The following is a 23,661-nucleotide window of genomic DNA, read 5'->3' on the forward strand; positions in this document are numbered from 1 at the left end:
GGAGTAACATTTTTGTACGAAATGTTTACTCGGAACTCACCTGTCTTGGGGAGTAATTTTCTCGTGAAATGGGGGAGTGCTTTTTTCGTAAAGGGAGTAACTTTTTCGTACGAAATGTTTACTCCGGAGTAAAAATCTCTTGGAGTAATTTTCTCGTGTTACACCGGCGCAGGTGACACATTTTTTAATTAAATGCTTTGAAACGGGTTCAGATTTAAATTCTAGATCTATGTCTCTTGCAGATTCAGGAAACTGACATATGAACAGAAGTATTGTCAACATATTTTGGGACTATGGATGGTAAGTAATCAGAAATAATTATTTTGAGCTTTCAATCACAGTGGCTTCTTTAAATATTTTCAACAGGCATGGGAATTGGAAAAAGTAAAAAAGGCTGAAAATGTGTAAGTAATATCAAAGTCGACGGTGCGATGCGCCTATAGCCTGGTCCGGGGGCATGCTCCCCCGGAAAAAATTCTCCGAGACTGGATTACTGCAACTCGCTCCTAGCCGGCCTCCCAGACGCCAAGCTAGACCGCCTACAGCGCATCATGAACAATGCAGCACGTCTTGTGCTGCGCAAGCGCAAGCGCGACCATGTCACCCCTCTCCTCATGACCCTTCACTGGCTACCAATCAAAGCACGCATAACATATAAAATAGCTACCCTGTGTTACCGTAGCCTTCACGACGACTCTGCCCCTTCTTACCTGTCTTCGCTCTTAAAGCCACACGTCCCCACACGCAACCTCAGATCCGCTGACGCAGGGCACCTTGTTGTCCCACGCATCAAACTGAACGCTTTCGGCAAGCGCGCCTTTATCTACGCAGCTCCCTCTATTTGGAACTCTCTGCCCATGTCTGTCCGCCTTTCTACCTCTCTCCTCTCCTTCAAGTCCTCTCTAAAAACACACCTCTTCCGGCAATACTTCAACGCCTAGCCTGTTAATGTTCAGTATCTGCCACATTGAGGAGTGGGGTCACTTGCCATCGTAGCATGCTGTGGGCCGGCTGGGGACGGGTTGCTATTTCATGTGCCTGTTTCCTTGTTTATTTCCGTGTTTTTATATTTAGTCAAGTTTTGACTAAATATTTTATTTTTCCTTGTACGTGCGCGCGATAGCTGTCGCGGTGTATGAGTGCGACTACACGTGCCTTGGCGTGTGTGTGCGAGTGTGCGAGGGCTGTATTTTGTATATTGATTATTTGATACATGTATAAATGTGTCTCCAGGAATATGTTTTGTTTTAATCTTGTGTCGATACTATTTAGTTCTGCCTCGTTATTAGCCATTGAGTATAACTGTTTTATCATCATTGCTTTGTTGTTGTTCTTTAGCCATTTACGTTGAATGACTTGTTATACATTGACATTGATAGTTTTATTCTTCTTCTTCTTCGTCGTTCGCTAGTTAGTTTTTATCATAATAACCTTTTCTAATTCCTATTAACTCGATGTTCTTTAACTATATTTATACACAAATGCATATATTGTAAAGCAGTATGCATTGTTAGAGGATTTTTTAGTAGCAGTGTTTAAATGTCGAAGCTGCTTTTCCCATTTTTACCCAAGAGACCGACTGTATATTGTGTTATTGTATTTGTCAGACTTGATTGTACCAAGTCCCTACACATGTTGTAATGCGCTTAGAGCCAAATATTTTTGTTTGTTTTTAAGGGATAGGCGCAATATAAATACACTTTATTATTATTATTATTATTAAATTGTGCAATTTGGTGTCATCTGAGCTCCAAGTTTGCCATTAAATTCAGTTTTTAGAACCATTTTTGCCTCCCCCGTTGATTTTTTTGGCAGACACTTTTGCTTTTTCGGCGGAACAAAAAATATAATCGTCGAAAATTTGCCTTTCGGCGGACTATTCCCATGCCTGTTTCAAGTATTCATCACAAACCATCACTATTGATAACAAGAGGCAAAGCCTTCAAGGCTCACGTAAGAAATCGACAAACAGTAACACAAACTCAATCACTCCGTCACACATACACACAGTAACACACACACACACACACACACACACACACACACACACACACACACAGTAAGCATAGGTGAAACTGTGCAAGAAAGCGAGACCCTGGATCTGCCAAGAAGTCTCAGCCCGCTCACAATAACAATGACCGAGACTTTCAGTAATTCCTTTGCGTGACGTCTAACCCTCTTACGTCATAATGTGACGTCTTCAAATAGTTTCTATCACACACGTCAAACACTTTTGACCGAGACGTAATCTTCTTATGCGAGCTTTATCCATAGACTCGGAAATGTTAAAGTTTCTTATCACACACACACACATGCATGCACGCACGCACGCACGCACGCACAGACAGACAAAGTTTATCATCGCATAGGCTACACTTACGTGAGCCAAAAATGTGCCAAATGAGACATTACTCAGATTTCATTGCATGGCATTCATTTTCATTGAACAACATTTTTTTGACATAATGATAGAAATCTGATTCACTGAACCATCAGTGACAATTTAAGTTTCTTTTTTTGTGCATATATCCTATCTGTCAGAAGTTGCATGATTACCACGCATCTCTTTTCAATCAATCAATCAATATGAGGCTTATATCGCGCGTATTCCGTGGGTACAGTTCTAAGCGCAGGGATTTTTTGACTCACATGCGAAGCAAAAGTGAGTCTATGTACTCACCCGAGTCGTCCGTCCGTCCGTCCGGACGTCCGGAAAACTTTAACGTTGGATATTTCTTGGACACTATTCAGTCTATCAGTACCAAATTTGGCAAGATGGTGTATGATGACAAGGCCCCAAAAAACATACATAGCATCTTGACCTTGCTTCAAGGTCAAGGTCGCAGGGGCCATAAATGTTGCCTAAAAAACAGCTATTTTTCACATTTTTCCCATTTTCTCTGAAGTTTTTGAGATTGAATACCTCACCTACATATGATATATAGGGCAAAGTAAGCCCCATCTTTTGATACCAGTTTGGTTTACCTTGCTTCAAGGTCAAGGTCACAGGAGCTCTTCAAAGTTGGATTGTATACATATTTTGAAGTGACCTTGACCCTGAACTATGGAAGATAACTGTTTCAAACTTAAAAATTATGTGGGGCACATGTTATGCTTTCATCATGAGACACATTTGGTCACATATGATCAAGGTCAAGGTCACTTTGACCCTTATGAAATGTGACCAAAATAAGGTAGTGAACCACTAAAAGTGACCATATCTCATGGTAGAAAGAGCCAATAAGCACCATTGTACTTCCTATGTCTTGAATTAACAGCTTTGTGTTGCATGACCTTGGATGACCTTGACCTTGGGTCAAGGTCACATGTATATTGGTAGGAAAAATGTGTAAAGCAGTTCTTAGTGTATGATGTCATTGCTAGGTTTAGTTACCCTAAAGGTCGAGGTCAAGCATGTGAGTCGTATGGGCTTTGCCCTTCTTGTTTATATTTTTTTAAATTTTTTTATTTTTCTTATGCAATTTATATCGCGCACATATTCAAGGCGCAGGGATTTATTTATGCCGTGTGAGATGGAATTTTTTCACACAGTATTTTTCACGCATTCACATCGGCCAGCAGATCGCAGCCATTTCGGCGCATATCCTACTTTTCACGGCCTATTATTCCAAGTCACACGGGTATTTTGGTGGACATTTTTATCTATGCCTATACAATTTTGCCAGGAAAGACCCTTTTGTCAATCGTGGGATCTTTAACGTGCACACCCCAATGTAGTGTACACGAAGGGACCTCGGTTTTTCGTCTCATCCGAAAGACTAGCACTTGAACCCACCACCTAGGTTAGGAAAGGGGGGAGAAAATTGTTAACCCCCTGACCCAGGGTCAAACTCGCAACCTCTCGCTTCCGAGCGCAAGTGCGTTACCACTCGGCCACCCAGTCCTCAGTTAGTTTAGAGTTGCTTCTTTGGTTGTGTGCACATTCTTTTGGTAAAAAATAAAATAAAACCATGTATAAACGTTTAACAGAAATAGAAACAGATGTGGATATTCTCCTGGAGGGCCTCCGCTGCCAGAAGAAGGACTTTACTGGAATGAAGCGAACTCTACAGGCACTTGCTTCAGTGTTCAAGTCCAACGGTTAGTCTCTCTCTTTAACTTAGAGCAGATAATGAATAGACACAACTGATCGGCAACAAAGACTAAAATGGACAATGACAATAGCTTTACTCTATAATTGGTGATAGTTCGCCCTATCATACTTTGAACTAGACGACTCGATTGCATGTGTTATGAATTTAGCAAATAATGCATAACATCATTTTTTTAAGGGCAGCCAGATTTGAAGTTGTTTATTTATGTGTGTGTGTGTCTGTGTGCATTCGTTCATTTGTGCATGCGTGTGTGTGGTTGTGTGTGTGTTTTACGCACAGAGGAATCCAAGGAGTATTTCAGACAAATTGCGGGCTTGCAGTACGTGAACAAACTACTGTTCTCACAGCTCCCTACCAGTGTTCTACAGGACGCCCTTATCTGCTTGGCTTGTGCCACAGAAAATGACGGTAATGCTAAAAGTTGTTTGGAGAGTTATTGTTCTTGTTCTTTTTATTGTTCTTATTGCCGCTGCTGCATCCTGAACTCAGGTAAAATGAGTTCCTTCCCTTCGGGTCTCATTTATCCCTGACAGGATGCTCGATAATGATTTTTCATGGTGTTGTGTAATTTTTAAATTACAAAGGAATTGTTATGTAAGACAATTTCAAGCGAGCTATCTTTCGCGGATATATTTACTGTGCAAACAACTCTAAATATGGCAAAAGTGTCATGTGATCATATCAAAATGGCTACGGAGCGGACACTGGTTAAAAGTACATGTGTTCTTTGTGACAATGAAAAGACAGAGTCCAGCCATAATCATACGGTTGTAGGCAAAGTTGGGTGGAAAAATTAACAGCTTGGTGAAATGGTTGAGTCTCTCAGTGGAGAATCTGTTCGTCGAGAGATGGAAGAATTGACCATTCTGCAATCACTTTCGTCTTTTCTCAGAAACATTAGCGAAAAACATATGGGAGATAACTCTGTATTCTTGTTTTGATAGATTTCGGCTTTTAGCTCCTCTTCTTCTAGGGCCATGACCTTTACTCCGCGTAGTAATGATTCATCCTGTCAGAGAGACACTGAGCGAGAGCGTGGACCGATGATTATCAGAATGTCGCTGCTGCTGCTGCTGCTCAGCTGCTGCGGTGGTGGTGGTAGGGGTTAGGTAGGTGCTCTTTGTTATGATGATGGTAGTTGGTGTTGTTGTTGTTGTGTTTCTATCTCTTCTGAAAGTCAGATCAAAAATGTGAACAAGGAAGAAGATTTTGTAGATGAAATTATTGTTGTGCACTTGTGGTGCTATGTTAAGTGGAATGTACACTACTTCTTCTTTATCTTTTAGATGTAAGAAAATATAATTTTTTTGTCTTTTCAGTATTCTGCCAGAATACTCTGACCAAGCCTGAGATTTTTAGGTTTCTGCACAAAGTATTCTCGGAGAAAAGATCGGAGAAGAAATATGTTCACGCAGCTGTGTATCTTGCAATCAACCTCATTGCTGGAAACAGTGAGTAGACCACACCACGCTTTGTACATTTTTGTTATTACATGTACATTCATCTTAACATACAACTTGGCACAGACATGAATACAGCAACAGAGACCAACACACAATACACACACATTATACACGTATCTACGAATATTTTAACTTTGTTCATATCTATCGTGAAAATCATGAAAAATCCTTGTTTATTTCTCCATCGCTGCAAAATATGGGTCGCTTCCTCCCAGTGGAAAGCTAGCAGCAACAAGAGTCATGCTAACCAGACGCATGCGAGTTTAGATGTAATCAGCCACCTGCGCTTATGTCAGAATGACCAAGGTCTTTTACACTGTGGTGAGATAAGGATAGAACATGGATATCGTCTCTGAAACTTCCAAAGTTGCTACACAATTCATGCAGTCAGTATGCCAAAAAATCCTTTTGTTGTTTTTTTCTTTAAAAAAACGGTACATGTCCATTCGTGGTGCAGTTTAAAAAAAGAAAAGAAATACGGAACACATGAACATTATGCACATGGACCCTCCTGAATACTTTTGTTTTGTTTTGTTTTCTTTCCAAGGCACTGCTCAACACTTGGCAAAGGAACACTCCATTGTGGCTGACTTGCTTGGAATTTTTAGGTATTGCATAAGGCTGTCTCTCTCTCTTTCTCTTTCTCTCTCTCTTTCTCTTTCTCTCTCTCTCTCTCTCTCTCTCTCTCTCTCTCTCTCTCTCTCTCTCTCTCTCTCTCTCACACACACACGCACACACACACACACACACACAAACAAACAATCTCTCTCTCTCTCTCTCTCTCTCTCTCTCTCTTTTTCTCTCTGAAAACGTGTCTTAATAATTATGTTCCATTTTTCCTGTTATTTCCACAATTTGTCCTAATGTTTCTCTAATCATTTTGGCACACAACACTCTCACAACAAGGTGACCCTGAGAATACTGATCTCGGGAACGGAGAAATAAAAAAAAAGTGTCATAGATGTCACCATTTTCTGTTCGTGTGTGTTCAGAGAGTGTGGAGAAAAATGTGGGGTAAGCAGTGCAGCGTGCTCAGAGGAGCTGGATCTCTGGTCGTCTGTCGTCACCGCTCTCAGCATGTGTGTCAACAACCCGCAGAATGGTAACAACAAACAGAGAGAGAAAAGGGATAGTTTATTGAATGTTTAACGATAGACAAAACCAAACATCCCTTGGAATTTTGATCTTTCGACCTATGAAACAGACGAACAAGATAAACGCAATAATAATAATCAACTTTGACCTATAAAGCGTGTGTGTCAACAACCCTCAGAATGGTAAGAACAAAAAGAGAGAGAAACGCGATAATTTATTGAACGTTTAACGATAGACAAAACCAAGCATCCCTTGTAATTTTGATCTTTCAACCTATAAAACAGACGAACAAAATAAACACAATAATAATCAATGAGTGAACACTTAGCTTCTGATGTTGGGTTTGCACCTGTAAAGACATAGCAAACAAACACAAAAAGAATGGGTTATCAGTTGAGCTTTTACCTGAAAATGGTAATTATACCTGAGAATGGTAAGGCCCCCCCAAAAAATAGGTCTGTTTACGGTAACCCGACCGACCCTATTTTTTTCGCCCGACCCTAGACTTTTTTTTGGCATTTGGGGGAAGAAAAATTTTTTTTTTTTAAATCTTGCTTTTTTTGCAAAATAACTTAAAAATATGGTTTTTTGGAGAGAAAAAAAATTAAATAAATCCCAACCTACCGACCCTATTTTTTTGGCCTATGTTACCGTAAACAGACCTTTTTTTTTTTTGGGCCTAATCAGCTTGTGGTGGTGAGCGTGGTACTGGTGGTGGAGGTTGAATTGAATGGCTGTGTCAGGGGTCTGCTTTTGTGGGCATCGACACAAAGCTTTATCCATGTTATCAATGAATAGTTTATTATTATTCCCAGTATTGTGTTTGTGCAGGACTTATTGAATTAAATATTCTTAAAGGCTGGATGGAAAGATTGACGGATAGATGGATCCGTTGATCAGTCGATAGATCCATTTGTTCTATTTTGTATACAGTAGAACCTTTAATGACACCCAGAGTTATATGATTTCTCCAATCTTAAAGACGTGCTTTCTCAGACAACCACTGAAAATTCACATCCGTTGAACATATTTTTTATTTTGTTCTAGGTAACATAATACAAGCCATATAAAACATATTTTAGGGCGGGGATGTAGCTCAGTCGGTAGCGTGCTGGATTTGTATCCAGTTGGCCGCTGTTAGCGTGAGTTCGTCCCCACGTTCGGCGAGAGATTTATTTCTCAGAGTCAACTTTGTAACTTTGTGTGCAGACTCTCCTCGGTGTCCGAACACCCCCGTGTGTACACGTAAGCACAAGACCAAGTGCGCACGAAAAAATCCTGTAATCCATGTCAGAGTTCGGTGGGTTATAGAAACACGAAAATACCCAGCATGCTTCCTCCGAAAACGGCGTATGGCTGCCTAAATGGCGGGGTAAAAACGGTCATACACGTAAAATTCCACTCGTGCCAAAAACACGAGTGTACGTGGGAGTTTCAGCCCACGAACGCAGAAGAAGAAGAAACATATTTTTAAAATGTGTGTGTAGGGAAGATGGGTAGACCCCATCTCTGTCTCTAACCCAGACTTTTTTCTCTCTTTTTTTGTACTTAAAAGGGGGGTTTGACAGTAAGAAAGATGTAAATTGTTTCTTGTTGCCCTCAGATGTAAATCAGAGACTGTGCTCCACCGTGCTGCCCCTGTGTTTTCAAGTGGTGACCGACAACAAGTGGAGACAACTCGCTGCATCTCTGCTTTCATTCGCTGGTCTCACTGTGGCTGGAAATAGTCAGTAGAAATGTGTTTGAGTGTGTTGTGTGGGTGTGGGTGTTGTGTGTGTGTATGTGTTGTGTGGGTGTGTGTGTTGTGTGGGTGTGAGTGTTGTGTGGGTGTATGTGTTGTGTGGGTGTGTGTTGTGTGTGTGTGGGTGTGCATGTGTGTGTGTGTGTGTGCGTGCGTGTCTGTGTGTGTGTGTGTGTGCATGTCTGTGTGTGTGTGTGTGTGCGTGTCTGTGCGCGCGCGTGTGTGTGTGTGTGTGTGTGTGCGTTTGTGGGTGTGCGTGTGTGCATGTATGTGTGTGTAGGGAGGGGGGTAAATGGTGGGGGAAGGACACGGGTGGCAGGAAGCTGGGAGTTTGGGAGGTGGTGTTTTAGGAATTGGGTGAGTGTGGATCTGCGCAAGTTTGTGCGTGTGTGCATGTGTGTGTAGGGAGGGGGTGGAGGGTGAGGAGAAAGGTGGAAGGATTTGTTGTGAGCTAGGGAGGTGGTGTTTAAGGTATTGGGTGGGTGTGGATCTGTGTGTGTTTGTGTGTAGGGAGGGTGAGCGGAAAGGAAGATGGGTAGACCTTGGCATGTGTATATTGATTTGATTGCTCTGGCCTTTGTGTGTCTGTGTCTGTGTTTTTCTTAATGTGTATGCCTGTCTGTCTGTCCATGTGTTAATGTCTGTCTGTCTGTCTATTTGTAGGCTTCAACCAGAACCGAGTGCGAAAGTGTGGCGGACTCGACACGCTGATCCAGCAGTTGGGACGATGCGAGAGAGGTGTTGAAAAAGACATCAACCAGCTTCACACAGCAATAGGCATCGTCAGTGTCATCGATGCCTGCATCACTGATAACGGTGAGGAATACGAGTAATTAAGAATAATAATAATGAGGATACTTATATAGCGCAAATCCTAAAATGGTTCTAAGCGCCTCACAAAAATATACATAATGAATAATTCTGTTCACAATTTCCAAATCTAATAATCATACTCGATCTATACTTATACAATTTACAAAGTTTCAACACAAATAATGCCAAGTCACAATTAAGTTATACACATTGAAGGAAACAAATACAACTTACCCACCCGCACACACACTGAATATTGAAGTTGCAGACTTCTATGCGGTATGAGGATGTCAAAATGCAAAGAACTGAAGAACTAAAGGCGACAGATAGCATTACAGTGGAAGACTCATTCATTTATTTATGTGTATTTTCTTATTTATCTCTTTTTGTGACAGAAGAGAACAGCCGCTACTTTGTGTGGAAGGGCGGTGTGAGGATGGTGATGGCACTGGTCAGTCAGCCGGTGCAGCTGACCACACACAGCCTTCTGCAGCTGATGCTGGCCTTAGGTCATGCCTTGGAATGTGCAGGTACTGTGTGCATAGACCAATTCTAGTTCATGCTCTGCGTATGTGTGTCTGTGTGTGTGTGCGTGCGTGCGTGTATGCATGCATGAGTGAGTGTGTGTGTGCATGCAATCATGCATGTGTGTGTGTGTGCGAGATAGAGTGGGGGACGGGAGAGAGAGAGAGAGAAACATAATATTTGAAGCCTGAAGAAAGATTTCAGAATTATTCTAGTGACTTTTGGTATGTGCAAGTGTTGTTGTCTGTGTTTCTGTCTGTGTCAGAGTGTCTTTCTCTGTGTGTGTGTGTGTGTGCATGACACATATTGTTAACCCACAAAGTTAGATATCAGATTGTTTGCAGTGACTGGAAATAATGGCTTATCTACAGATGGGAAAAGCGCCCCGCTGACTGCGAAAGACCAGACGGTGTTGGTGCGGCTGCTGACAGGAACTGATGATGAAGATTTTGTGCAAGCGGTCAAGTACGTGCTCAACATTTGGGGAAAACAAGGTAAATTGTCTCCCTCCTCTAACACCCACCTCCCCTCCCTCAAGCGGTTCAAGTCCAACATCCGTCTCCATTTGACAAAGCCCTGCTATATTAGAAGGCTACAAAAATAAATTTACTGTGACGAGCAACAACGGATGTATTACAGGCACGGGAAAACAGAGTTATACATCTGTCGTGCCGCCATGTTGGCCTTCAAGTACATCAGGGCTCCCCACTAGAAGCCGAAAACACGTACTAGAAATATATGGAGGGGGTCCCTGGACGCACTAGATTTTAAAAGAGCGGGTCCTAGGACGCACTAAATTTCCTTTATCGTGCGTACCGTAGATACCATTTTCACACTGCAATCGACACTTCGCAGTACACTATACGTGACCACAATGTTTTATAAGTACACTGGGACTTTTCGGCTTTTGGACCCTTGGGACCCTCTAAGATGCTGCAGTGGGGGTCCATGGACCCTCTAAAATACTGCAGTGGGGGTCCAGGGACCCTCTAAGATGCTGCAGTGGGGGTCCATGGACCCTCTCAAATGTAAAAGTGGGGGTCCCGGGTTGCACTAGGAGGGTGTCCGTGGGGAGCCCTGTACATGATCAAGATTTAGGGACAAGAAGATCATTTTGCACTCTTTTCTCTTCTCCCCCTCCCCCCTCTTCACCTCTCTGAAACGGTCAAAGTACGTGGTCCATATCTTTTTGGGAAAACAATGTTTCTCTCTCTGATCACCATTAAAAACAGGTCCTGGCCAGTTGCCCAGTGTAGAAAGGGTTCAAGTTGTACAGAGGCGAAAAATAGTGTGGGGATGAGGCTGAGACCAATTCTGTAGCTGTGTAGCTTGGAATGTTACATGCATCTTTCTTTAACACTTTCTACTCCACCCATGTTGACCAAGTTTTTTTTTAGCCAAGACCAGCTGTGCTGCAGCAGGTCACTCAGAATTGTAGTAACTGTGTACCAACTGTGTATCAACACGCTGGAATGCAGGCGTTAGATCGACGTTACAGGAAGCGACTGAAGCTAACAGTCTGAGCGGATATATCCGTACCTGGTCAGATAGAGCCATATGAGTGGGTACGGATATATCCGTACCTGGGAGACAATGAGTAAAACTGTTTTACTAATTGTTCTCTCTGCTTTGTCTCCACCACAGATGATGCAGGAACCGGGAAGGAAGACGTGACAACTACACATCGCATCAAACAACTGTCATCGGCCATGGAACTAATGGACGCTTTGCAGGCGGACGATCTTAATGCATTACAAGGACCTGAGAGTGAAGGGGTGATTTTTTGTTACTATTGTATTCTTGTGCAAAAGTCAACTACCAGTTTCATTCATTATCTTTGAAATTAACACGAAATACCATACTTTTCTTTTGATTCCTCGCCTGTATAAGCATCCCTTGATCTTATGTGACAGGGTGACCAGTCACCAAGTATAGAGTAAAGTTTTGTCATTGTCCAGTCTAGTGTTTGTAGTTCATGTTGCCGATCGCGTTGTTTTGTGTAATGTCTTATCTGTTCGTAAGTTAAATTTTGATATGCTCAGACACCTGGCGGTCGTAAACTCGCTTAGTCGGCTGTGTCCACTAGGGACCATAGTCTGTTTTCCTTTGACGTCAAGCCGCCCTCGCCGGGGTACCTCGGGGCCCCAGGGGGTCGTTATGCAATGTGCCGTCAGCCTGTCTGGGTATCATCGGACTAGGCGTTTCGTCAAGTAGGTGTGAATTCCTTTGTATGTGATACGGAGAAGCGTGTCAGTTGCGGTTAGAAGGTCGTAATCCCTTACCCCCCCCCCCCCCCCTTCTTCTTGTCTTTAACCAATGGAATGGCTTATTATCTTAGAATGTTGTGTTGCTAATAGTTACTAGGATTTTGATTGGATGTTGCGACTCTAGCTAAAGTTTGATTATGTATGTACATGCTAGGGTGTGAGAGAGAACGGAGAGAAATCTGAAAGACGCGAGAGAGAGTGGACGTGTGTTGTTGTGGGATCCACTTTTTGATTGTTTTGTGCACAAGTGTTGTACACTGACTTCTGGTATTGTTAAAATAAAAGTCACGTTACTGCAACCCCTGACTTGGCGTCTCTATGTGAATGCTTCCAGCCTGAGCATCCTTCTTCATCTTCACTACTTCACCCCATCACATCTTGGCGTCGTCGACAGAGATTTTGGAAGTATAGAGACGCCGCATTTTGTATATCAGAAAGCAGTGTAGGAGGGACTCTGTGACCTATCCAAGATGGCGGTCGACGTTGCGCCACGACAACAGTGGCAGGCGTTTCCCCCTCCCAGACTTCCCCTCTTCACAAGCGGCGACGATGGCTGTCACCTTGACGACTTCGTCACAGAGGCTCGACGTATCATTGCGCACTTCAACCTGGCGGCACTGGGAGGCGAAGCTGCTGAGTGGCTTATCCAGTCCCTTGCTGGTGCTGCCAGGAGAGAGATTAACCTGCGTCCCACACACGAGACCGCCACTGCCGACTTGGTCCTGGCCATTCTACAGAACACTTTTGGCGACCACATCAGCGTCACGTCACTGATGTTGACATTCTGCAGGCGCGTCCAGACTCAGGAAGAGGGCCTTCTGGAATTTGCTCACAGTTTGCAGGCTCTGCAGCTCAAGACGAACACTGCTGTTCCTGGAACCGTCAAAGATATTTCACTTCGAGATCGCTTCATCTACGGTCTGCATCTGCCAGCGCTGAGACAGCATTTGAGGCTCTTTCTGAGGCAACGGGAGAATGACAGTGCGGTCACCTTCTATGCAGCCCGCACTGAAGCTCTGAGGTGGCTGAGAGAGGACTTCGAAGAGGTCAAAAAGGAAGCTGCTGCTCGTACAGAGAGGAACACTGGCATCAAGGAGGTGCAGGTTCAAGTCAACGCGCTGACGGCGGAAGCAGCAGAGTTGTTGGCTGACTTGAACCAGCGCTTGCCTGTCGTCCCCAAAGCTACCTCAGAGAAGTGGCTGCCGACTTCAAGGTCAAGGCCACGCTGTTGGGGGTGTGGTCGGAACGGCCATTTGCAGAGCCAGTGCCCAACCAAGCGTGAGATGCGTCAGCAGCCGTGGTTTTGGAGACAGCCCAGCGAGCCATGCGTTACGGTGAAACAGCAGTCAGCAACCGCCAAGCAGCCTCTCCATGAGCAGAGCAGCCAGACGGAGCAAGCTGCGGTTGCTGAGGTCGAGCAGCAGCCGTCCAACATCGAGCCAGTCGTCGAACTACTCGAGAAACGGCTGAGGAAGGAGATCCACACCAAACGATGCCTCCAGGCTGATCAACTCCAAATGAAGTTGGAATTATACACCCTTCGAGAAAAACTAATATCTCTACCTACTGTGGAGATTCCTGTTGTGCAGACATGTGAGTCTGCGAGTGATCCTCTCCCTGTATCCCCTGTCCCAGTCTCTGACAGTCCTCCCATTCGCCCTCCCCGGAAAACGCGTCATAAGGTTGTGTCGAAACCATATTGACGATAACGTGTGTGGTCTTGTGTAACGACAAAGAGTGAGACAGTTTGTACTGTGCTGAGGGACGATTTAGATTGTGCGTATGCCTCAAGAACTGATCAAGGACATGTCTCTATCGGTACTATTTTGACCCAAGACTGGTGTGTTTTAATTATTAGTCATTGACTTTTGTATTTGGAAGTTTGTAAGACTGGGTCTTGTGACCGTGCGTAACTATGTTATTATTGTTCTGATATTTCGTATTGCTGTTTTGTTGAGTGAGCATTTGTCTTTGTACTGTGTTGATGATGTCCTTTTTAGCATTGAACTTGCGAGGACGCAGTTTGGTAAAGAGCTGCGGGATGTGTGACAGGGTGACCAGTCACCAAGTATAGAGTAAAGTTTTGTCATTGTCCAGTCTAGTGTTTGTAGTTCATGTTGCCGATCGCGTTGTTTTGTGTAATGTCTTATCTGTTCGTAAGTTAAATTTTGATATGCTCAGACACCTGGCGGTCGTAAACTCGCTTAGTCGGCTGTGTCCACTAGGGACCATAGTCTGTTTTCCTTTGACGTCAAGCCGCCCTCGCCGGGGTACCTCGGGGCCCCAGGGGGTCGTTATGCAATGTGCCGTCAGCCTGTCTGGGTATCATCGGACTAGGCGTTTCGTCAAGTAGGTGTGAATTCCTTTGTATGTGATACGGAGAAGCGTGTCAGTTGCGGTTAGAAGGTCGTAATCCCTTACCCCCCCCCCCCCCCCTTCTTCTTGTCTTTAACCAATGGAATGGCTTATTATCTTAGAATGTTGTGTTGCTAATAGTTACTAGGATTTTGATTGGATGTTGCGACTCTAGCTAAAGTTTGATTATGTATGTACATGCTAGGGTGTGAGAGAGAACGGAGAGAAATCTGAAAGACGCGAGAGAGAGTGGACGTGTGTTGTTGTGGGATCCACTTTTTGATTGTTTTGTGCACAAGTGTTGTACACTGACTTCTGGTATTGTTAAAATAAAAGTCACGTTACTGCAACCCCTGACTTGGCGTCTCTATGTGAATGCTTCCAGCCTGAGCATCCTTCTTCATCTTCACTACTTCACCCCATCACACTTACAGAAGACATTTTTTTCAAATGTCAAATCACATGTGCTGACTTGTGTGTGTGAGAGAGAGAGACATTGAGTGATAAGTATAATTTTCATAATCAAGAGTTTCAGCCATTTTTCAGTTTTCCAAAACTGTGTCCCCTTATTGTAACTGCACGCTTTTCTACTCCAAATAGGATGCCAGAGTGCCGACGATCACAGGTCGCTCTCCCATTGAGAATCCTTCATCAACTTACCTACCAACACCACCACCACAACAACCATCATGGGACCACCAACAACCACCACCACAACTTCAACCACCACCGCCAGCATATCATCAACTTCAACAACAGCAGTATGAATTTTGTGAACAACCGCAAGGTTACCAACCTCAGCAACGCTTGGTCACTCAGAGGGCAGTCTCTGGTCATCCACAATCATTTCAGCACGGGCAGTTTCCCCACACCACTTCATTCCCGTTTCAGAGGCAAGAAGGAAGGTCTGCTGCACAGTGCCAACCATTTTCACAAATCCCAGAAGTTTACTCTCGTGAGAAGCAGGCCTGGCCTCCAACTTTGGCAAGGAATAGCTATGAGAGCCAGGGTTTTGAGCACACACTGGCTCCTGGGCAAATCAGGCCCCAACCGCAACAAACTTCCACACAGTATGAGTTGTCACAGGGACAAGTACTTTCTGCCTTTACGACGGGGCTGGCTGGACAGCAATATTCACAAGGTTTGCCTCAGCTGTTAAGATCGAATAATGTAGAACAACCAGAGGTACTCCAGAACTTGGGGCCTGGTTCACAGCGTGCACACCCAGCATCAATGTGTGTGCCATCAGCGTCAACATACCCACTATACCGCGGATCATCAGTAGAAGAAGCAACACGCGCCTCGGGGTCGGGAATGCCCCGTTATGTACAGTCCTACCAACGGTACCAATCACCAGCACTGCAATCAAACCAGGGAGAGATACACACTCTCCAACAATCACCAGCACTGCAATCAAACCAGGGAGAGATACACACTCTCCAACAATCACCAGCACTGCAATCAAACCAGGGAGAGATACACACTCTCCAACAATCACCGCTGCACAGATCTTCGCCTCAGGCGCCAGAGGTGGGTCCGTCAGTTCATGATCGGTCTGTCATATGCAGGAGCCCTCCGGCCTCTGTAGAAGGTGAAGAGCAACCGACTGAGTGGATGGCTTTCCAGTACTTCAAGAAATTGATGTCTTCAGTAGGAGCTTCCTTCGGAAAGGACAAAGCTGTTGTTGACCCGACTCACAGGGGAATGCATGAAGCTGTTGTTGACCCGACTCACAGGGGAATGCATGAAGCTGAATCTCCTTCTAGTGGATCTGCTCGCAAAGAGAACACAGAGAGAGCTCCGTCCATGGTGAATCTGTCGGATGCTGGTGATAATAGGAGGGAAGGTGCCAGCCGTCTTTGTGACCGAGAAAGCGTGACCTCACCTGCTTCTGTTAGACGACGGATAGATTTTGCTCAGTGCCAGACCACAGTGGGCCCGACTCAGCTGGACAATCTATCAGCAAACACGCCTTTGGAACACAAAACTTGTGCGCTTTGTGACTCTCATCTAACTCAGCCTATGAATATATCCGATTCTTCTTTTAGAGAAGACCAAGGCTTTACGCTGTGCTGTCGAGAGAAAGCGAGAGATGCACCTGCGGCGTATCATCAGGAACAGTGCACTCTTTCATGCTGTAGCCATCAGGTACAAACCACTGGACTGCATGGTCAGCTATCGGACACGCGTAATGACAGAGATCGTCTCGAAGGTGGTGGTAGACGTCATGAGACATCTAACTGTGCGGACAATCTGTATGATCACGAAGAACACAGAGTTCAGCAGTCCGATAACCCAAAGGTTGGTGCTTCGTATACAAACCAGTTTCTGCCTCTTGGAAAGCTGCTGAATGTAATAGATGTCAACATCCGGAAGCAGGAGGACAGTGAATTTAGAGTTCCTTTTCCCAAGCCAAACTCCAGAAGCTTTCAACAAAAAATTGCGAGAGATGTTGAAACACCAGAGAGTGGAGCCTCACTGGGAGCTGCATCTCCCTGCTCTACCCGCCAGACACCGACAAGAAAAGGCTTGAGGAGAGCCCCGAGCAGAACCCCCACACCTCAACGAGGTCATCTCGGAAGGACCGAAGATTTCCAGAGTTCTGCCAGAAGCAGTGGTTTCAGTGAAAGACAGGCATATGGTGAGCTCAGAGAAAGTTTTGCCTGTAGTAGTCCTGCTGGTGCGACTAGGAGAATCACAAGAACTACATCCAAGACTCCTCTAAGGACATCTCCAGGGAAGTTTTGCTCAACTTTTTCATCAGTTCAAGATTTGCGGTCAGTTGTTCCCCCTTCCCCTGCCGCGTCGGAGTTTGACTGTGAACTGCTGAAAGCTGCAGCGACCTTGAATGTGAAACATAACAGGTCAATGTTCCACGGAACAAGCTCTTCTTATGTGGATCTCAACTCGGGATCTACATCTGCACTAAGAAAATTATACCCCCAGATGCCTCAAGTAGTGTTGGAGCGGCTTCCATCAGTGTCTCCCTACATTTCTGGGTCCAATTCATGTGGAAAATCTAGGTTAAGATCACTGGAACTGTTGCCTAGCAATGAAGATGATGAGGTTATTCCCAGCAGTGAGGCAAGTGACGGTGAAGCTGATGGGCATCTGCATGTCTCGCTCACAGCAGAATCCCTGTCTGAAACTTCCAGCTGCATGTCAGGTGAGTGTATCACAGAGAGAGAGAGTATGTGTGTTTGTGTGTGTGTGTGTGTGCGTGCATATGTGAGTGGGTTCGTGCGTGCGTTCGTGCGTGCGTGCATGATCCTTTGGGTATTTTTTGTGCAGCATATTTAGTAAAGGCACATAATAAGGACAAATCTTCAAGTTCTGGCTTTAAAATTAGAATGACTGTTCACATGTACGTGGGCGGCGTTTTTCTACCAACTTAGTTTCCAAAGAAATGGCTGGAAGATTGTTTGAAAGTTGGTTGTAAGTTGGCCATGTGAACAACACTTTACATGGTCTTCAGGGCGCGTTGTGCACTCCATGAGTATAATTACCTTTTCTTGTGTCACCAGAAGTGTACAGTGTTCAGAGAGAGAGCCCCCACACGCTTGGTCCGTCGGGGGATGGCGGTGATGAACATGGAGACCTATGTCCAGGCAAGTTGGGTTATAAACGTACAGTCCTTCTCACGCAGTCCATCATGTTTGCCACACACACCTGGCCAGGCTTTTACATGGCACAGCTTGACGGGCTCAATAGCCATCGGGATAAGACGCCGGCTTTGGCAGGCTTGCGAGTAATCTTGTCCTGTTTTTTTCTCTTCTCTGATCTGACACTGACACGGTTTTGTTTTGTTTTAAAGACCTGATTTTCCCAGATTTTTCTAAAACAGGCGTTCCATTGCAGTACAAATCCCTACTTTTTTCTCTTCGTGATTTTAGGATGCAGCACCACAGAGCCTCTGAACAGCCGCAATTTCAACATCGCTATGGAAACCAGTGTGGGAGTTTGTCCCACCCACCGCAAGATTCGTCAGATCGAGAGAGATTTCATCGTGAAGCGAGCCTCCAAGCGCAGGCTAGAGAAGAAACTGAGCTATAAACAGTGGAAAGAGAACCTCAGAGGGTCCGGCTGTGATACTGATGATAGAAAACTGGGTCAAGGTCAGGAAAACCAGGTCAAGGGCGGACAATCCTCAAACGTGTACGACTTCAGCAGCTCGAGCAGCGATCCTGAGGTCAGAGTCATAGAGTCTTAGTTTATGGTGAATTTGAATGAAACAAGATAATTATCGAAAGAACATGAGTTTGTGTGCTACCTTTGGTGGGGGGAGGGGGGGGATGGAACATTACCTGCTATTCCGACTTGGTCGTGGGACAGACGTTTTCTTCCACACGAGATTACGTTGATTGTCTAACGAAGCCGTGAGGCCGAGTTAGACATCAGCTAATCGAGTATGGAAGAAAACTTTGTCACATGACCAAGTCGGAATAGCATTTATGTCTCACAGCTTCAACAGAGGAGAGAACAAACACGTTTTGTGTACTCAAGCTTGACTAACCTAAACACAGGAGCAGCCATTGTGGAGAGATCTACTTTTTGACGGAAGTGACCGAACAACTGTGAATGACGTCTCAGTATTATGTGAATGATGTCACAGTCATCGTCACAGTCTGTATCTTTTGAAGCATCGCATTCTTCATGACGTCTTTCTATGTCTGCGTCCGCGAAATGTTTGTTCATTCCGGAATCTTTGTCATCTATGTTCAGAACTCTGTCCTTATAGTGTCAGACTAACAGGCCTCCTGAGCGAGCCACTTTCCAAGGAAGCTAAATTCGCGTATGGAAACAGCACTGTCATCTGGGATGCCGTTTTCAGTATTCTGAGCGTTAAAGAATTTGTAAAGAGAAGAAACGATAATAGCAGGAGAAATAAAAGTCGTGTGTGCATTTTTTGGCTTTTGGAGGGACGATTTTGAGTTTGAATCCATTCTTGCCATGCTCCTAAAGCGTGTAACATACAATCTTGCACACGTTTGCTTTAGTAGTGGCAAAGAAGGAAAGCGTGTGACATATATGTACATGTTAGAGGGGGGAGGTCTCTATTTTTCTATCTCTCATTTGCTTCTCTCTCTCTCTCTCTCTCTCTCTCTCTCTCTCTCTCTCTCTCTCTCTCTCTCTCTCTCTCTCTCTCTCTCTCTCTCTCTCTCTCTCTCTCTCTCTCTCTCTCTCTCTCTCTCCCTCTCTCTCTCTCTCTCTCTCTCTCATTTTTCATAGGCACAGTCATTTTCACCATATCCTGCATGCAACGAGATTACGCAGAGAGACTGACATTAGCTCGATAAGTTGTGTAAATGGTATAAAAATTCATGGGTGGGAGTTCCTCCGTCTCAGACGGATTTCCGTCTCAGAGAAATTTTGACAATTTTTTTTTTTTTTTTTTTTTTTTTTTTTTTGCGCCCTCATTGATAGTCATCTCATACTGTGTTATGCCAAATGGACTGATAGTGCACTTTTTGTTGTTTCTAATGCTTGCCAGGTCCCTAAAATTTTTAGTTTTTGTTACTTTTTGTATCTCCAACAAGGTTCTTATTTATCAGAATTAAACTCAGGAGAGGCCAGAGAAACCCTTTTAAATTCATAAAATTCGTTTTCGGCCGGGGGCCTTCGCCCCCCTGGACCCCCCACCAGGGCGCTGCCCCTGGACCCCGCCGGGGCCTTGGCGGCCCCTGGACCCCGGCCTTAAAAAAAGTTCAGTCTTGGAACAATTTTGGGCTCCCACCCATGAAAATTCTAACTTGAAATACTTTACAAAGAGTTTGGCATGAATAATTAAAAAAGATCCTGAAGAAAAGAAGTTCTGCTACAACTGAACCCCCTTTTAGGACCCCTACTTAAAGACTCCCTCCCTCTTAAAGACTCCCTCCCTCTTAAAGACTCCCTCCCTCTTAAAGACTCCCTCCCTCTTAAAGACTCCCTCCCTCTTAAAGACTCCCTCCCTCTTAAAGACTCCCTCCCTCTTAAAGACTCCCTCCCTCTGAAAGACTCCCTCCCTCTTAAAGACTCCCTCCCTCTTAAAGACTCCCTCCCTCTTAAAGACTCCCTCCCTCTTAAAGACTCCCTCCCTCTTAAAGACTCCCTCCCTCTTAAAGGCCTACTAAAGTGCAACCTTGTTTTCTCACATTTTCTCTTCAAAACCCCTGTACATTTACCCCCAATTTAAGACTATCTCCTTTTAAAGACCTCATCTTCTCAGATTTTTGAGATCTTAAAAGGGAGGTTCCACTGCAGTATCCTAATTGTCTTGACTGTGCAGAGGGTGTCGCCCCCACGCCCTCAATCCACCCCTTTACCTCCACCCGGATCCCGACCCCCACCCGGCAGTGGCACGAGGGGCGGTGCTCAGAGGAGAAGGCGTGTGCCTTACACTCAGGGGGAGGAGCGACAGTTGCTGGAGGGGGTGAAGGCGCTGGGTAAAAGCTGGAACCAGATTCTCTACTCCTTCTCCTTCCACCCCTCGCGAACAGCTGTGGACCTCATGGAGAAATACAAAAGGATGCAGGCGAGTTGAACGGAACTGCTGCAGGGTGATCGAGGGCGGGGTTGTGTGTTTGAATGATGAATTCGTAGAAACAGGATGGGATGGGTGGGGTAGATTATGGATGCAAGTGTGTGTGTGTGGGATGGGTGGGGTAGATTATGGACAGGAGGTTAATGGCGATTACTGTTTACACTAGCATGGATGCAAGTGTGTGTGTGTGTGTGTGTGTGTGTGTGTGTGTGTGTGTGTGTGTGTGTGAGAGAGAGAGAATGTCTGTGCCTGTGTGTTTTGTGTGTAAATGAGAGAGACTGAGACGGGTTGTTTTGGATACAGCCAAGAGGGCAGGCAGTGCTGTGTAGCGTTTACAGAAGGGCTAGATCACTGCTCACACGTATTCTAATCGCATCACTGCAGAATTATTCAGTGCAGTGACACAGCGGCAGTCAACACTAAAATAGATATGTTTATCTCATGAGATTACATGTATTTCTTCAATACAATATTTCTTCAGTACACTAACCATTCTCTCCTCTCCAAACACAGAAACAAGCCAAGGCGACAAGAGCAGCAGGGCGAAACAGGAAGCCCCCACTATCCATGTGTGAAGAGCGACGCCTGAGGCGAGGAGTGTCCAGACTCGGACACAACTGGACAGCCATCTTGCGCTCGGGCCGCTTCGCTTATGGCCGCACTGCGGAAGAGCTCAGGGACCGCTGGAGAGTCATCAGCAAGAGAATTTGAGATATTTGGGAGATAAAGTAGACAAACAACTAAACTTCAGGGCTTGATAGTCCTCTCTTTTGTTTTGGGGGGGGGGGGTGTTGGATTTCCACCAATGAAAATGTGTGTGGAGCGCCGAGACCAGCAATCCGTGAAGTTGAACTTGCATAAAAACTTTCGTTTGAATATGTCATGTTCATTTTCAATACTTTTTTCTCAGGCGTAGACTAGAAGCATGTTTTCTGTTGAAATGAGTAGCAGGATAGGGGTGGAAGAATCGCTACAGTTCAAAGTTAACCATATTAATTGTTGAAGGGGTATTCATATTTTGATTGAGGCTAATGGACACCTAACCTTGGATATGACAAAGTGTTGTTTCATCTTTGAAATTTAGTTTCAAATGTTGGTACAAAGTTGTCGGTGGGTTTTTTTCTTCTCATTTTAGTGTGTGTTCTATGATTGTTCCTCTATCACTCTTCTTCACGTGTGATCATTTGATTGTTAAGATCCCCCGAAATCGGCGTATGCTGCCTGAATGGCGGGGTAAAAACGGTCATACATGTACAAATCCACTGGTGCTAAAAACATGAGTGTACCTGGGAGTCTAAGCCCATGAATGAAGAAGAAGAAGAAGAATGTTAATTTGTTTACATATATATCCACAATAGAATCTTAAAAATGTCATCAGTAGTGATTTTCATGAAAAGCGTGATACCCCATACTCAAGTTCAAGTCATTATCTTGGAAATTAGCACGTCAAGCACTATTTTATTTGTTATTTCTTACCTCAGCACTCACGAAACAGTTTACTTTAAAAAATAAAAAAAAGATAATCACTATCACAAGGAGTAGACTCCAGCATTAAGCGGCCAGCCATGGGAGGACGCAACTAAACGGTCATCCTGCATTGAGAGCTGGTGCATGTTGTGGCACTGCTGAGAGAGTCATGGTCAAAATGCTGTTTCTTTCAGCTTCAGGGTGGTCTTGCCCTCCTGACCCCCGAACAGGGGATCCGTCCCTGTACCCAGCCCGGAACAGGGGATCCGTCCCTGTACCCAGCCCGGAACAGGGGATCCCTCCCTGTACCCAGCCCAGAACCGGGGATCCGTCCCTGTACCCAGCCCGAAACAGGGGATCCGTCCCTGTACCCAGCCCGGAACAGGGGATCCGTCCCTGTACCCAGCCCGGAACAGGGGATCCGTCCCTGTACCCAGCCCGGAACAGGGGATCCGTCCCTGTACCCAGCCCGGAACAGGGGATCCGTCCCTGTACCCAGCCCGGAACAGGGGATCCGTCCCTGTACCCAGCCCGGAACCGGGGATCCATCCCTGTACCCAGCCCGGAACAGGCGATCCGTCCCTGTACCCAGCCTGGAACAGAGGATCCGTCCCTGTACCCAGCCCGGAACAGGGGATCCATCCCTGTACCCAGCCCGGAACAGGCGATCCGTCCCTGTACCCAGCCCGGAACAGGGGATCCGTCCCTGTACCCAGCCTGGAACAGGGGATCCGTCCCTGTACCCAGCCCGGAACAGGGGATCCGTCCCTGTACCCAGCCCGGAACAGGCGATCCGTCCATGTACCCAGCCTGGAACAGGGGATCCGTCCCTGTACCCAGCCCGGAACAGGGGATCCGTCCCTGTACCCAGCCCGGAACAGGGGATCCGTCCCTGTACCCAGCCCGGAACAGGGGATCCGTCCCTGTACCCAGCCCGGAACCATGGCTGAGGTGCACGAGAAAATGACCACCTGAACGGGAGCCACCCGCGGGGTCGGATTGGTTGAAACTGAGGTGTGTGTGTGATTTCAACCAATCTGGCTCCGCGGCTGGCCCACTTTTGGGTGGTAACTTTCTCGTGCATCTCACCCCAGGTTGGCCCCTGACTTTTATTTTCTTTTTCTTTTTCCGAAGTTGGCGAATTAATGCATGTCAGAACTTGAACATGTGTTGATGACAGTTATTTGATTGTCTTTTCCTGTTCTCAGTTAACTTTACAATTGTTTCGCATGTACCATTCCAAAACAATAGTTACCGGTACTTAATCTCTTTACCTTCTTGTTGTTGTTGCTCATTT

General features: G+C 45.3%; 1 protein-coding gene across 2 annotated transcripts in view; it reads left to right on the plus strand.

Moving 5' to 3' along the window:
• The first annotated feature begins 240 nt into the window (after nucleotides 1–240).
• The window catches only part of LOC138971840 (uncharacterized), a 23,461-nt gene continuing 40 nt past the window's right edge, over nucleotides 241–23,661 (plus strand). Inside the window, exons 1-16 of one of the 2 annotated variants that reach the window (XM_070344665.1) lie at nucleotides 241–300; nucleotides 3,991–4,101; nucleotides 4,395–4,523; nucleotides 5,435–5,566; nucleotides 6,126–6,186; nucleotides 6,571–6,680; nucleotides 8,277–8,399; nucleotides 9,078–9,230; nucleotides 9,623–9,757; nucleotides 10,124–10,246; nucleotides 11,397–11,527; nucleotides 14,975–17,540; nucleotides 17,899–17,982; nucleotides 18,268–18,563; nucleotides 20,643–20,888; nucleotides 21,411–23,661. The exon at nucleotides 21,411–23,661 is cut by the window's right edge and continues 40 nt beyond it. In XM_070344665.1, coding sequence (XP_070200766.1) covers nucleotides 294–300; nucleotides 3,991–4,101; nucleotides 4,395–4,523; nucleotides 5,435–5,566; nucleotides 6,126–6,186; nucleotides 6,571–6,680; nucleotides 8,277–8,399; nucleotides 9,078–9,230; nucleotides 9,623–9,757; nucleotides 10,124–10,246; nucleotides 11,397–11,527; nucleotides 14,975–17,540; nucleotides 17,899–17,982; nucleotides 18,268–18,563; nucleotides 20,643–20,888; nucleotides 21,411–21,608 — 4,605 coding nt within the window. In that variant the 5' untranslated portion in view covers nucleotides 241–293 and the 3' untranslated portion in view covers nucleotides 21,609–23,661. The remainder of the gene's footprint in view (nucleotides 301–3,990; nucleotides 4,102–4,394; nucleotides 4,524–5,434; nucleotides 5,567–6,125; nucleotides 6,187–6,570; nucleotides 6,681–8,276; nucleotides 8,400–9,077; nucleotides 9,231–9,622; nucleotides 9,758–10,123; nucleotides 10,247–11,396; nucleotides 11,528–14,974; nucleotides 17,541–17,898; nucleotides 17,983–18,267; nucleotides 18,564–20,642; nucleotides 20,889–21,410) is intronic. The other variant, XM_070344666.1, reaches the window with a different exon arrangement.

The sequence above is a fragment of the Littorina saxatilis genome, linkage group LG7 (genome assembly GCF_037325665.1).
Source record: "Littorina saxatilis isolate snail1 linkage group LG7, US_GU_Lsax_2.0, whole genome shotgun sequence".
NCBI lineage: Eukaryota > Metazoa > Mollusca > Gastropoda > Littorinimorpha > Littorinidae > Littorina > Littorina saxatilis.